We start from the raw sequence: 12,420 nt of genomic DNA on the forward strand, positions 1-12,420 counted from the left end.
AAGCATCTAGCAGCCCGCCAGGGGCTAATCATGTATCCAGCCCACAGGCTACTTACTGTCCACCCCTGTTCTCTGATCAGAAAGAACACAGGCATTAGCATTATGATTTCCAGACTATTAAGGAAAAGGGTAACAGAAATACCCTTCACTATTTTTAATTAGCTAATCGAGTAGTCGATGGAATTTCTATCGACTACTCAATTAGTCGATGAGGAGGGAAACTCCAGAGCCGCAGTAGGGTAAATTCCTGACCCCAGGAGCTAACCCCATTGCAGAGCTCTGCCTTATAATAGATAGAGACAAAAAGGGAGGGGGAGAAGCGACTACTCGACTAGTGACTCGACTACCCAATAAGCCTTGGCTTATCGGGTAGCCAACTAGTTGCTTGCATCCCTAATTTTTAAAACTCTATTCTTAATGTTGTCCCAAGATGTGTAGCCCCTTTCACTTTCTGTCCCATTTGCATTGAAAGCAGATATGTATAGCACATAAAAAGTAAATATTTACCAATCTATGTCATTTGCCATTTCTTTTAGAGAAACATACAAAGGAAGGTATGTTCTCATATAAAATGGTACAGCTACCTATGCCAATGGGCAGGATTCTCCTATTGACCTACTTAATCCACCTCCCTTATGTGGGAGAAAAAAATCAAATAACTCCAATTGTGTCAAAGGGGGGACTGTGCAGAAATCAAAACTCTCTGAAAGAAAACTGCTGTAAGGGTTAAAAAGTTTTCCAGGCCTCTCTCCCTGTAACAGAGAGAAATCAAATTAGCTCTAATCAAAGATCCTTACAATGTCTCCTATCTCAAGTTCATGGATACTCCTAGTCTGTCACAATTTGTCATGTAAACCCTTATCTTTGTCACAGTTTGCCTTGTAGACTCCTCCACTCAAGTTCTCATGTGGCTTTGTGTACTGTAAAAACTTACTTCTAGCACTCCTGGGGTGAACAGAAGTCTCAGAGTACTTCTGCTGAGACTTTGATATGTTAAAGAAGAACAATCAACAACTGAACTGTCTAAGCATTCTGTATATAGGATACCTGAATCTGTCTCTCATGGCTGCTGCTTTCACTCTTGGAAGTGACAGCCTGCATGCATGCATCATAAAGTTTTCCCTTCTAGGTTTCTCTCCTGCCTCACTGATTTGACCTCCGGCCTCGGACCCTTCTGGGGGCTCTGTACCCCAGGGGAGCGAGATTTCCCCCTCACTTAGGAGGTGGTAGTTAGGAAATGGAAGAATTCTTCTGTCAACCTAGCACTGTCTACACTGGGGGTTAAGTCAGGATACCTAGCACTGTCTACACTGGGGGTTAAGTCAGGATACCTGTGTCTCTCGGGTGTATGAATTTTTTCACAGCCCTGAAGCTTGCATTCATATCTTAACTTTGCAGTTTGTGCCCATTTCTAATGCAAATGCCTAAGAAATTAGACTATTCTAACAAATAGCATTTCCTTACCTGAAATATGAGATATTGATTTGTTTCCGAATATACAGTCACTGCAATGCTTAGGGCTACAATGTGCAACACTGCAGAAAGGACACTGATGATGGCTGCATCTCTCATCCCAAAGGGTAACATAGTATAAACTGTGAAGATGATGAACAGAAAGAATGGTACCTTTAAAAAGAAAAAAGGAAAAACCTGTTATTTTTAGGTGCCAGACAAAAATCACCACAAAGCCAGGGGGGAAATATCAGCTTTTTGACTTTTCTTCATGCTGCACACTCTAATACTGACATTTCAATGGAACATTTACAGTCATCGGGAGAGCAGTGTTCATAAAAGCATTGAGGAAACTGGATAAAGTTATTATATACATGTAGACAAGTCAGTTGCTTAAAGAGGACATTTGATGATTCATTTGTCTCCTTCTTTGGTAAAACAGCAGATATACTGTAGACTAGGGATGTTCAAATGAGGTTATTTTAATAATTGAGTAGTTGATAAAATTTTTATCGACACCTCGATTAGTCAATAGACAGCCGGTTCAGTCCCAACTGCCTTTTAAATTGCACAGCCACAGTGGAGTTTGGTCCCAGCGCAGGACTGAGCCAGCTGCCTGCCCAGCTGGCAGCAGCCCCTGCCCACGGAGATCATCAATGGGGAATTGGGATCCCCTGCGGATGGGGGCTGCTGCCGCCAAGCAGCTCCTGCCCACGGTAGCTGGACGCGGACAGGGGCTGCTTCGCAACAGCAGCCCCTGTCCATGGGAGGTGGGGTCCTAACTTCTCCCTGGGATCTCCATGGACAGGGGCTGCTGCTAGAGCAGCCTCCCCTGCTCCCTCCTCCCCCTGCCACCCACTGCTGCCTCTATCAGAGGCGGGGAGAGGGAGACAGCACTCTGGGGACTGTGCTGGAGGAACCGGCTTCTGCTTCCGCCCCGCCACCCCATGCTCTCTGATATAGAGGCAGCAAGGGGGAGAGGGAATGCGAGTAGTCGACTCAACCACCCACTAAGCCTAGACTTATCAAGTGGTCGACTAGTCAACTACTCCCTTAAATCCCTATTGTAGACCAGTGGTCACCAACTACTGGTAGATCCTGGAGCCTCTGACAGGTGATCCTGAGTGGTTTGGCTGGGAAGTTATCAAGTACCGGCACTTCAACTGTCCCTACCCACACTGCCATGTTGTTACTGCTCTCTGCCTTGGAGCTGCCTCTCTGGAGCCTCATGCTTTCTGTGTAGGGTGGGGAAGGCAAAAGAGGTGGGAGCTGATGTCAGGGTGTCCCCCAAACCCCATTACCACAGAGTGAGGAAGGTGGAACCACAGGGAGGAGACGGGGCAAGAGTATTTGAGTTTGAGGAAGATCCTGGATTGACTTGAATTCAAAGAAGGGATCTTGTGCTTAAAAAGGTTGGAGACCACTGCTGTAGACCTTATAACCACAGACAAGGTAGGACATAACCTACACCTGAATTATGTACCAATAACAATATAAAGCAAGAATGAAGCTACTGCCTTTCATTTCAAACTACCCAACTGCTTTAAGTTCTTATTATAATCTTAGAACCAACACCTTGTGAAAATGTTTATTTGCTTAATATTTTATTGACTCTAAAATCAAACAATCCTTCATGGAGTTGATTCAACAGAGTAATCACTACTGCACATAAACATACACTTGAAGGCATAGTTAACGAATTTACAAAATGTACCTTGGCCTGCTAAACCATAGCTCATAAAGTGCTATTAGTGTCATTAAATACATATATATTAGGGCTGTCAAACAATTAAAAAATTTAATCATCATTAATCGCGTGATTAATCATGTGCACCTCCCCTTTCAATGGGGCAGCGTTGCATGGAGCCCGAGATCAGCTAGAGTCCCCAGCTGACCCCGGGCTCCATGCAGCGCTGCCGTTTGAAATGCCGTGGTGGCACATGAAAGGGGCAGCACAACACGGAGCCCAGGATCAGCTGGAGTGCCCAGTTGATCCTGGACTCCATGTTCTACTGCCCCTTGGAAATCCCGCCCCGGCACCTCAAAAAGGCAGCACATTAGGAGCCCGGGGTCAGCCGGGAACTGCCCAGCTGATCCAGGCCCTGCACGGCAGCAGAACCCAGGGGCAGCCGGGGCAGTGTTCCCAAGGGACAGTGCAAGGCTGATCCTGGGCTTTGCGTTGCATTGCCCTTTTGAAGTGCCGCAGCAGCACTTCAAAGGGGCAGCGCAGCATTAATGCCTGCGATTAGCGCACTAAAAAAAATTAACGCATTAATCCTAGACTGCATTAATCACAGGCATTAATGCAGGTCCATTGACTGCCCTAATATTTATGGATTTCTGTTGTAGCCTCCCATACAAAGGGACTCAATGCTTGCGTGTGGTTCTGTGACAGACATATTGCAAGACTGCCCACTCAGCTTTGCCATTTCATTTCAACCCTAACTTGACTACTGTTCCAGACAGTAGCCTCTCTTGGGGAGATTCTCACTCATGGTAGATTCTAAATACTGTGTAAAGGTTTTTAACATGGAGAAATGAAGACTAAATAAGGAAACACACACACTTCACTTATGATCAAAGATACTAAATAAAGACACATGAGAATGTTAAAGGCAGAAAATTGCTGTTCCATCTGACTTCCTATAATATGATCTTCACATTTAAAAAAGAAAAGTCAAAGATATCAGCCCACATTAAGTGTTTCAGCAATTAAAGAAGCAAAGTCAGGCCCTTTGTTTAGTTATAGGAGCAAAAAACAAAAACAAAAATAAAAAACAAAACACCAAAACAAACAAACAAACCATCACCAAAACAACAAATATCATTTTTCCACAAATTTTGTATTCAAATTATTAATTAGAATTATTTTGAAAACCAACCTCACCAGTGTGAATTTATGCAATAAACCGAAGGCTCTATCGCTTCATATTATACATGCTGCTATCTTTATCAAAGATATAGCTACAGTAGCTGAAGTCTGCAGTAAACGTATCACTGTGCTGGACTGCAGTCAAAGTAGAAAACAGATTCTGATTGGGAGATTATTTCTAATTTTCATTATTCAAAAAAGGATGGATGGAATGGGAAGGATCAGTATAAATTAGATAAAAAGTGGTTTCTCTCTTCAAAACTCTTCTGCTTATGTTATCAGATCTTGGAAGGAGTTTCCTACAGATTATAATTTTTTGGCTTCAGAAAATTGTCTGTCTTCTGGTCAGAGATACAACATAATTAATGCCAACGACACCCAGCAATGCCAGAATGTGTTTACTTTCCTCTTTCTACTTGATCTGAAAACACTTTCACTAGGCACATACAGCTATAGGATATTTTTAAAAATTATTTGCATACCACTATATAATCAAGAGCCTAATCAGCACTCTGTCAAACCACTGAGAATTATTAGAGAAATAATTTACTTTTAAGATACACCCCTGACAAGCAATACCTATTTATTTGTTTAATTTAATTTAAAAGCATAAGGCCAAGAGCTTACAAAGACTTCTACACATGCTTAATTTTACACACTGTGTGAGTAGCCCAAGTGACATCAATGTGAAGATGCTGAACTTTAAGTAGTTTATATGCATAAGTCTTCTCAAAATCAGGGACAAACTTAATGAAAAGTATTATTCTGTAATCCAATCAATATAACTGGATTGGTGAAGAAGTAAACCTAAAACTCATGGTATACAATTACAATTTTAAGTACAAATTTATATTGACTACCACTGGTAAATGTCAGTGCATCAAACTGGAAATACATACCTGTTCCCACGCATAGAATAAATGAACATTTCCGTTTTCAAAAACTGACACACATCCTATGGTCAGGAAGCAGATCCAAATCAAAATCCCAAATAATTTCAGCCATCTCCGAAATAAGGATTCAATGCATACAAGCAAGTATATGACTGCAAATATTACAAGAGCAGTACATACTACAATAATGAAGCCAAGATGTCGATATTTCTGTTGAAAGCAAAACAAAAGTGTCATGTAAGTACTGAACTTTCCTTTTAATAAATGCAAAACCTACTTCTGTGTCTAATGTCAGCCATGCAGCTACGATGTCATCATATTACAAGCTATTCCTACAGCAATGTCTATTCAGACGTACTTTTTGTCATGTTATATGTGGAACTATGCATGTTTTCAGAATCTTAGGAAAAGGAAAATCCCTATGTAAACAAAAAGTATTACTCCAACTTATTGCTACAGTTTCACCTGCTAATATTGGTGAATATCTAATACTTGCAGAACAGAGCTTTTCTATTAAATTATGTTAAAAGTAAAGAAAGTTATTAAGAACAAGGGAGGGAGAGCGTGAGTAGCAAACTTCAGGATGAACTTCCCTCTAGAACAGTGGTTCCCAAACTTTTCGGCATCACGTCCCCTTTTTGATTTTTGAGAAACCCTCACGCCCCCTCTCCCAGTAGCTGCAAAACTTGAGCCAAAAAAAAAAAAAAAAAAAAAAGGAACTGACCAGGGCCGAAAAACAAAAATAGCAGCAAAACTTGGAAGGGGGGGGGGAGAATTACTGGGGAGGGGGAGTTAGGTCGCCTCACCCCCCCCCCCGGAATTTCTTCACGCCCCCCAGTTTGGGAACCCATGCTCTAGAAGTACTACACATCATGGGTACACTGTCTAGGTCCTCAAAGAGCCCTGCAAATACAAAATTTTGTACCTGCGTCTGTATCAGCAAAAATGAGCCATGGATATCTGTGTATCTGCACAGGGCTCTAGTCCTCAGTTCCAAAGAACTGATTCAACTTGCACTTGCGGAAGACTGTTAAAAACTACCAGGGAGATTTACCAGCCCTTTTATCACCATCTTTACATTTAGCTTCTTTTCCTTTACACAACCCATAAATTTGTCTCTTTGGTTCTATTTATGAAAAAAAAGACACTCCATCCAAACCCTAATTTTTGTATTTCCTTAATTAGCCAGCAAGTGATTCTGGTAGCCAGTTCACATATAGATTTGGTGCAATATATTTTTCCTACCCACCATAAACTGTTCCTAAACTTGCATCTGTCACGTAGAAAAGTGAACCATATCCAGCTAAAATTAACAATTTTACCCTGATTACATCCCAAAAGAGTTTCCATAACATTTTTTTTCAAACTCTAAAAATCAATCACAAGACTTCTTAAGCAAGGAAACCATTTGTTACTTCACATTTTAGTTTGCTGTATTTCTCAAAACACTCATATTCTTGAATCTAAAGTTAAAATATCCTCCCTCTCAAGTTTTTTTTCCACTTCGTTTCACCTTTTTTCCTTAGCATATGTATTTATTGGCATGATCAGAGAAGATAAAAATCAATACATTTTTTCAAATAAAAATAACCCTGATTTTTTAATTTAAATCAGATTTTTTTATTTTTTTTAAAATCAATAAAATACTAAATTTCTCATTTTAAAAAAACAGCTACATTTTAAAATAACAGTTATAATAAAAACTCATTGGGGGCAGATGACCATTTTGCAGGGCCCAGGGCAGCACAATTTCGCGGGGCCCCCCTTTGGCGCATGCACGGGGCTTCTTGAAGCGCGGGGCCCAGGGCGGCCGCCCCACTCGTCCTGTCTTATATCCGCCCCTGAATCTCATCACAAACATGCTATGCCTACACTTATGGTCTCATAAAAATGAATTCATGGCTCTCATTTGTCCAGACTAGTTACCAGCTCTTGCTTTTTGAAAGTTTTGAGTCTTCAATTTCTGTTTCTCAGCCAACTAACATGTACAAAGACAGGCACTGGCTAGATAGGATTGGCTTATGTTGTGGTGACCCTGGGTCAAGAATGGCAGAAGAGCTAGATAAAACATTGTCTAAAGAGACACAGAGACAGTATGTAGGAAAGGATGGAGGCAGCACAGAAAGGAACAGTAGAGTGGACAAGAAAGAAAAAGAGAAGACATTATTCAGCATACACACTAGGGATGTTAGAGAGCATGCAAGTGAATACTCATGTAACTACATGAAATCTTAGCATACACACAACTATTTGATAGTCCCCGGGGGCGAGACTTCCTGCTTGTATGGGCTCCAGCCTGCCCCACTTCACTCTCAGCTTTGCTGCCTCTCTATCAGAGGCAACAGCACGGGGAACAGAGCAGCAGGCAGATCTGGATCTTGCTGATACAGAGGCAGCAAGGGAGAGGGGAGAGTGCCTGTAGTCAACAAAATTAACTGACAAGCCAAGGCTTATAGGTTTCTACACACAGTTTCCTATATTCCCCTACACTCCTCCCATAGAAACAGTCAAGGCTCCTGGGTGTAAGAGAGACCCTATCTGGGAATATTTTGAAAAAATTCATTCCGTGGATAAAAAAGGAAAATGTGTCAAGTGTAAGCAAAGCAAGAGGAGGATGCAGGGCCTAGCTGCAAGAATGAATCATCATAAGGAAAACTGCTTATTAGGAGAAAATGAAGTGGAGGAAGATGTGGATGTGTCTAAAGAAAAATGTGCATCAACTTTGCAATGCACCATTCTTCAAGACACTCTATATGCCATTTAGGGTAAGTGTGATTTGACATGTAAATTCCTAAGCTGTTCATTATGCTGGATGTAGCTAGGAAAAAAAGTTTAGCTAATCTTTATGGCTTGTTTAATTAGTTAACTAGGTTGGGAATCTATCACCCAAGTATACAGTACAGAAAGCTGTAGTAAGAGAAATCTGGAGTTGCCACTGTCATTTTCTTATTTTATATCACATAATAAGTGCCATAATTCTATCCCCTATTTTACTTCTGCATAACTCAGCTTTCCCAAAGGAACACCATCCTATACTTGTTTCCAATGGGGCTTACTTCAAAATTAAGTGCATTCTAAGCACAGTCAGACTTTGCTTTTGGTGGTAACTCAAAATCTGATCTGCATCAAAATGATAATGGGAGTGGGGAAGAGGAGTTTTAGAAGTTTTAAGGACACTGTACACTTAGTGTTTTGAGGACTTGTCTGTTAGAGTTAATAAAATACGAAAATTTTAAAGAAGATTAAGGACAGCCATCAGCTGGCAACCCAGGAGAGCTGCTGCAATTGCAAATGTGAAACATTTATGTAACACTTAAGATTTAGTTTAATAAAATAAGTGCTATTGAGTGTGTGCGCCCGCTTTAGTTCTTACCATTCTTAATGTACTGCTGCAGCATCTGCAGCTTGACACAATTAATGAGTATGATGTGCTATTTCCTAAATAATTAAAAATCAAGTTATCTAAAAAAAATTACACAAAGTATTTCATCTTAGATGTTGTAAAATGCTGTGCTAAGATGTAAATTAACATGTTTTAGTGATCAGATTTGCACCACTGTTTGAAGAAATACATGAAGTGTGAGTGGAAAACTTGATTTAAAATCAATTTTTGTTGGTGATTTAAATCGTGATTTAAAGCAATTATTTAAATTGCCTTGATTTAAATCAATCCATCCTGAGCATGACTCTAATATACCTTGGAATATAAATTGTTAAGAAGTCTCTGCCTGTCTGTCACACACACACTTTTACCACTAACCTGAAATAAGGGTTACACCATTCTAGCCCAATGACATGACATGACATCACATCACATCACACACATACACATACACATACTTTTACCACTAACCTGAAGTAAGGGTTACACCATTCTAGCCCAATGACACATTTATCTAGTGAGTTTCTGGGACCGTTGATACAAGTTGTTCCCTACCTCACACAATGTACAGTGCAAACCGAGAACCCTGGTTATACTCACAGAATCGACAAAGAATATTACAATTAGCGCAATACAGAAAGTAATTGCAATGAAGAGTAGCAGGAGAAGAAGCGGATGCTGCTGGCTTGTGTAGCGGTACTTCTCATAAAGTGGGTCTGTTATCTTGCAATCTTCGTTTTCATTAAAGAAGTATTTGCCTTTAGCTGGCATTTTATTCCGCTTTGGCTTTTATTTCTCAGCTCCCAGTAATAAGAAGAAAGCAAAGACAGAACTAGCCTTCTTTGAAGAGCACTTTTGTCTTCTTAAGTAGGCTTTGGTTCTGATTTGCTGGACCACACGGAGTGATTCACATTCTGCGTGCTTGCCTTGTGCTTTTGCTCATGAGCATAAAGTTCAGCTCTCAATATATATAATAGGGAAGAGCCCTCCTCCCCAGAGCCACCTCCTATTCTTCAAAGGCTGCATGCAAGTTTTTTTCTAGATTGATTGATACTTGTGCTGCTGCTGTTCAGCTTTTCTTTTGCCACAGTCACTGTAACTTCTTTCCACAAACTGTCAGCAATTCCTTTGGAGTGTTTTTCACGGGATAAACTCTGTGAAGAGACAGCAAGTTAAACTTCAGTTAATTGGATGCATTTTTGTCTCAGAAAACTATATTCTTGAACCTCTCTGTAAATAACCTTTCACTGGGCCATGGGAATTAAGCATAACAGTCCCTCAACATTTATAACTTTCTGTTTAACATGCCATTTAAACTCTAATGCAGTGGTTCTCAAATACTGACCTCTGGAGCACTTGCTAAAGTTGGGGATTTGATGCTACCTTTTTATAGCAGCTGAAACACTTAAAACCAGCCAAAAATAAATTAAATACCTTTCTATTGTTATATTCCCACATGAGCAATGGCTGTTGTTACCACAGGCATGTTAAGTAATTGAGAATGATACGGTGAGATGGTTCAAGCAATCAAAAAATGGCAACAGATGTGACCAACACTATGTAAAAGTTTGTTCCCCTCCCCCATCTCTAATACAAGATTAATTCCAACTTAATCTTGAAACTGACTGTACATATTAACATGCAGAACTCTTCTGAGATTGAAACAGGCAGAATAAATTGAGCAGTGCAGTGAACTTCTCTTCATGCATATTTACTATTTTGATGGGCTAACAGGTTTGACTTTGATATTCAGTTATAAAAGGATATAACAGAATCATGTACTTGTCATACTAAAAACTGTCGGTTTAAAGATAAAACAACACTGAGTTTTCCGTTGTACCCCAAAATATTATTCCCCGCCCAAAACTAACAAAATTGTTCCATGTTTTTCCAAACACACTTTCATGATTTCTCTGAAGATAATTGCTCCATTTTACAGTTCTTTCATAAGTCTGCATAACATGTATTTAAAGATGTGTGCATAAATCACAGTACCTGCACTTAAATGGTAGAAAGACCACAAATGAGTAAAACATACAATCGCTTGGACTAGACTTTGCCACCCTTGCTCACTAAGTGATATCTTAGTCCGCTAGCAATCCCATTGAAATTGATTTAACTGCTCCTGGAGGAAGAGTGGCACCACCCGGTCTTTTGAAGTTAGTACAGGTTGAATCTCTCTAGTCCAGCACACTCTGGTAACATCATGGTCTGGCATGATTTTAGTTAGCTGGATGTCCACTTATCATGGGTGTGGCCAAGTTTCTCATGGTCTCATAAAGTTTGTTTATAGCCACCAGACCTGGCGCTCAGTGTTCTGTGCTGTTATTTAGCTCTAATTTACCCCTAAGTATCTTCTAAGAGCCCAGTAAGCAGTGTGAGTGCTGGTAATGCTGCTAGACAATACTGACCTCCCATGGGCTAGCAAATTATCTGGTTTGGCACTGGTCAGGTCCCCAGGGTGTCAGACTAGAGAGGTTCAACCAATACTTTAAAATGTTCCTAATCAGGGCTACAGACTGATTTTGATTCTTGCTAATAAAAAAATGAAGGGCCCAATCCTGTACTCCTACTCAGCCAAAATTCATCTGAGCTTTAAACATGTAATAGTTTGCTCAGATGGAAGATGCTTATTCTTGTTAAAAAGGAACAGGCCATACTAGATTATCAGTTTTAGGGAAAACCCACCACTAAATCATTGGAAATTTCAGCTTAAAACTGACATTACAATATGGACTAATACATACTATTTCATTTTTATTCGCAGTATCTTTTTCATATTCTATTGATTTTGAAACAATAAAAAACTTAATTTACATTTTCTTTAAATTTACCTCCTTAAATATATGAAACAAGTATCAAATAGAAAAATAAAGTACAGTTGTCAAAACCAAAACCTACTGCCCTTATATTTAAAGCACCGATCTGTTAAAAAAAGAAACCAAAGACCTGTAGCTACTAAATCTTTCCAATCTAATTTATACTATTTCTATGGCAACAGCCATGTTAAAATAACAATGAACATTAAGGGATAAGTTACACAGTTAACTAGTAATGACTGATAATTTTCAAATGGCTGCTTGAATATAGTTCATTCAATGACAAGGGAGACTTTTTAAAAAAAGAGTCAGCAAAGTGTGAAAAACAGGATTTAAAAAATGTTTTAGTAGGACTTGATTAAATAATTGCAGCTTCCTTACTAGTAGATTATCATCACCATGGTATTCTAATCTTGGCTTTTCTCTGAAAAGGAATGGCCTGAAAACTTGCTAGAAAGCCAATTTAAATGGCTTACTTTCAAGTAAACTGTTTAAGTATATACAGACACAGTGGACACAGTGCAGCTAGGGATGTAAAATCCTGTTTAATTGGTTAACCAGTTAAACATGATGTTTAACCAGTTAACTCAGTGTTTCTCAAACTGTGGGTCCCGACCCCCGGGGGGGGTCGTGAGCAATTTCGAGGGGGGTCGCAGCTGGATTCAGTTTTTCCCTTGTGACCCATCTCTCCCGGGCCGTGAAGAGCAGCAGAGCGGTGGAAGGCAGCTGCCGGCAAGCCATGCAGCATGGCCGGGGCCACGGGACTCCAGCTCAGCTGCAGCAGGAGGCAAGGCGGTGGGAGAGTGAGGCCCGAGCAGGAGCAGACGGGTGAGGGGCTGGCCTGGGCATGGTTGCCGGGCAACTAAATGCTTCCCCAGCTGGGAGAGGGCGGGGTCCCTCAGGCAGCGGGCTGGGGAATTGGGTCGGGGCAGAGGACCCAGAGGTAAATAAGGGCACGTGGTGGTCAGAGGAGGAGGCAGAGAAGACATGGGAGAGGAGTGG

General features: G+C 40.6%; 1 protein-coding gene across 3 annotated transcripts in view; it reads right to left on the reverse strand.

Annotated features, from left to right (window-relative positions):
• Positions 1-12,420, reverse strand: part of ADCY7 (adenylate cyclase 7) — a 124,608-nt gene that overhangs the window by 57,394 nt on the left and 54,794 nt on the right. For all 3 annotated transcript variants that reach the window (XM_075940248.2, XM_006121142.4, XM_075940249.2), the window contains exons 2-4: positions 9,200-9,753; positions 5,224-5,427; positions 1,465-1,626 (exon numbers count right to left, since the gene is read on the reverse strand). In XM_075940248.2, the coding sequence (XP_075796363.1) occupies positions 1,465-1,626; positions 5,224-5,427; positions 9,200-9,370 (537 nt within the window). In that variant the 5' untranslated portion in view covers positions 9,371-9,753. The remainder of the gene's footprint in view (positions 1-1,464; positions 1,627-5,223; positions 5,428-9,199; positions 9,754-12,420) is intronic.

Source organism: Pelodiscus sinensis, chromosome 12, assembly GCF_052426305.1.
Source record: "Pelodiscus sinensis isolate ZL-2025 chromosome 12, ASM5242630v1, whole genome shotgun sequence".
Taxonomy (NCBI): domain Eukaryota; kingdom Metazoa; phylum Chordata; order Testudines; family Trionychidae; genus Pelodiscus; species Pelodiscus sinensis.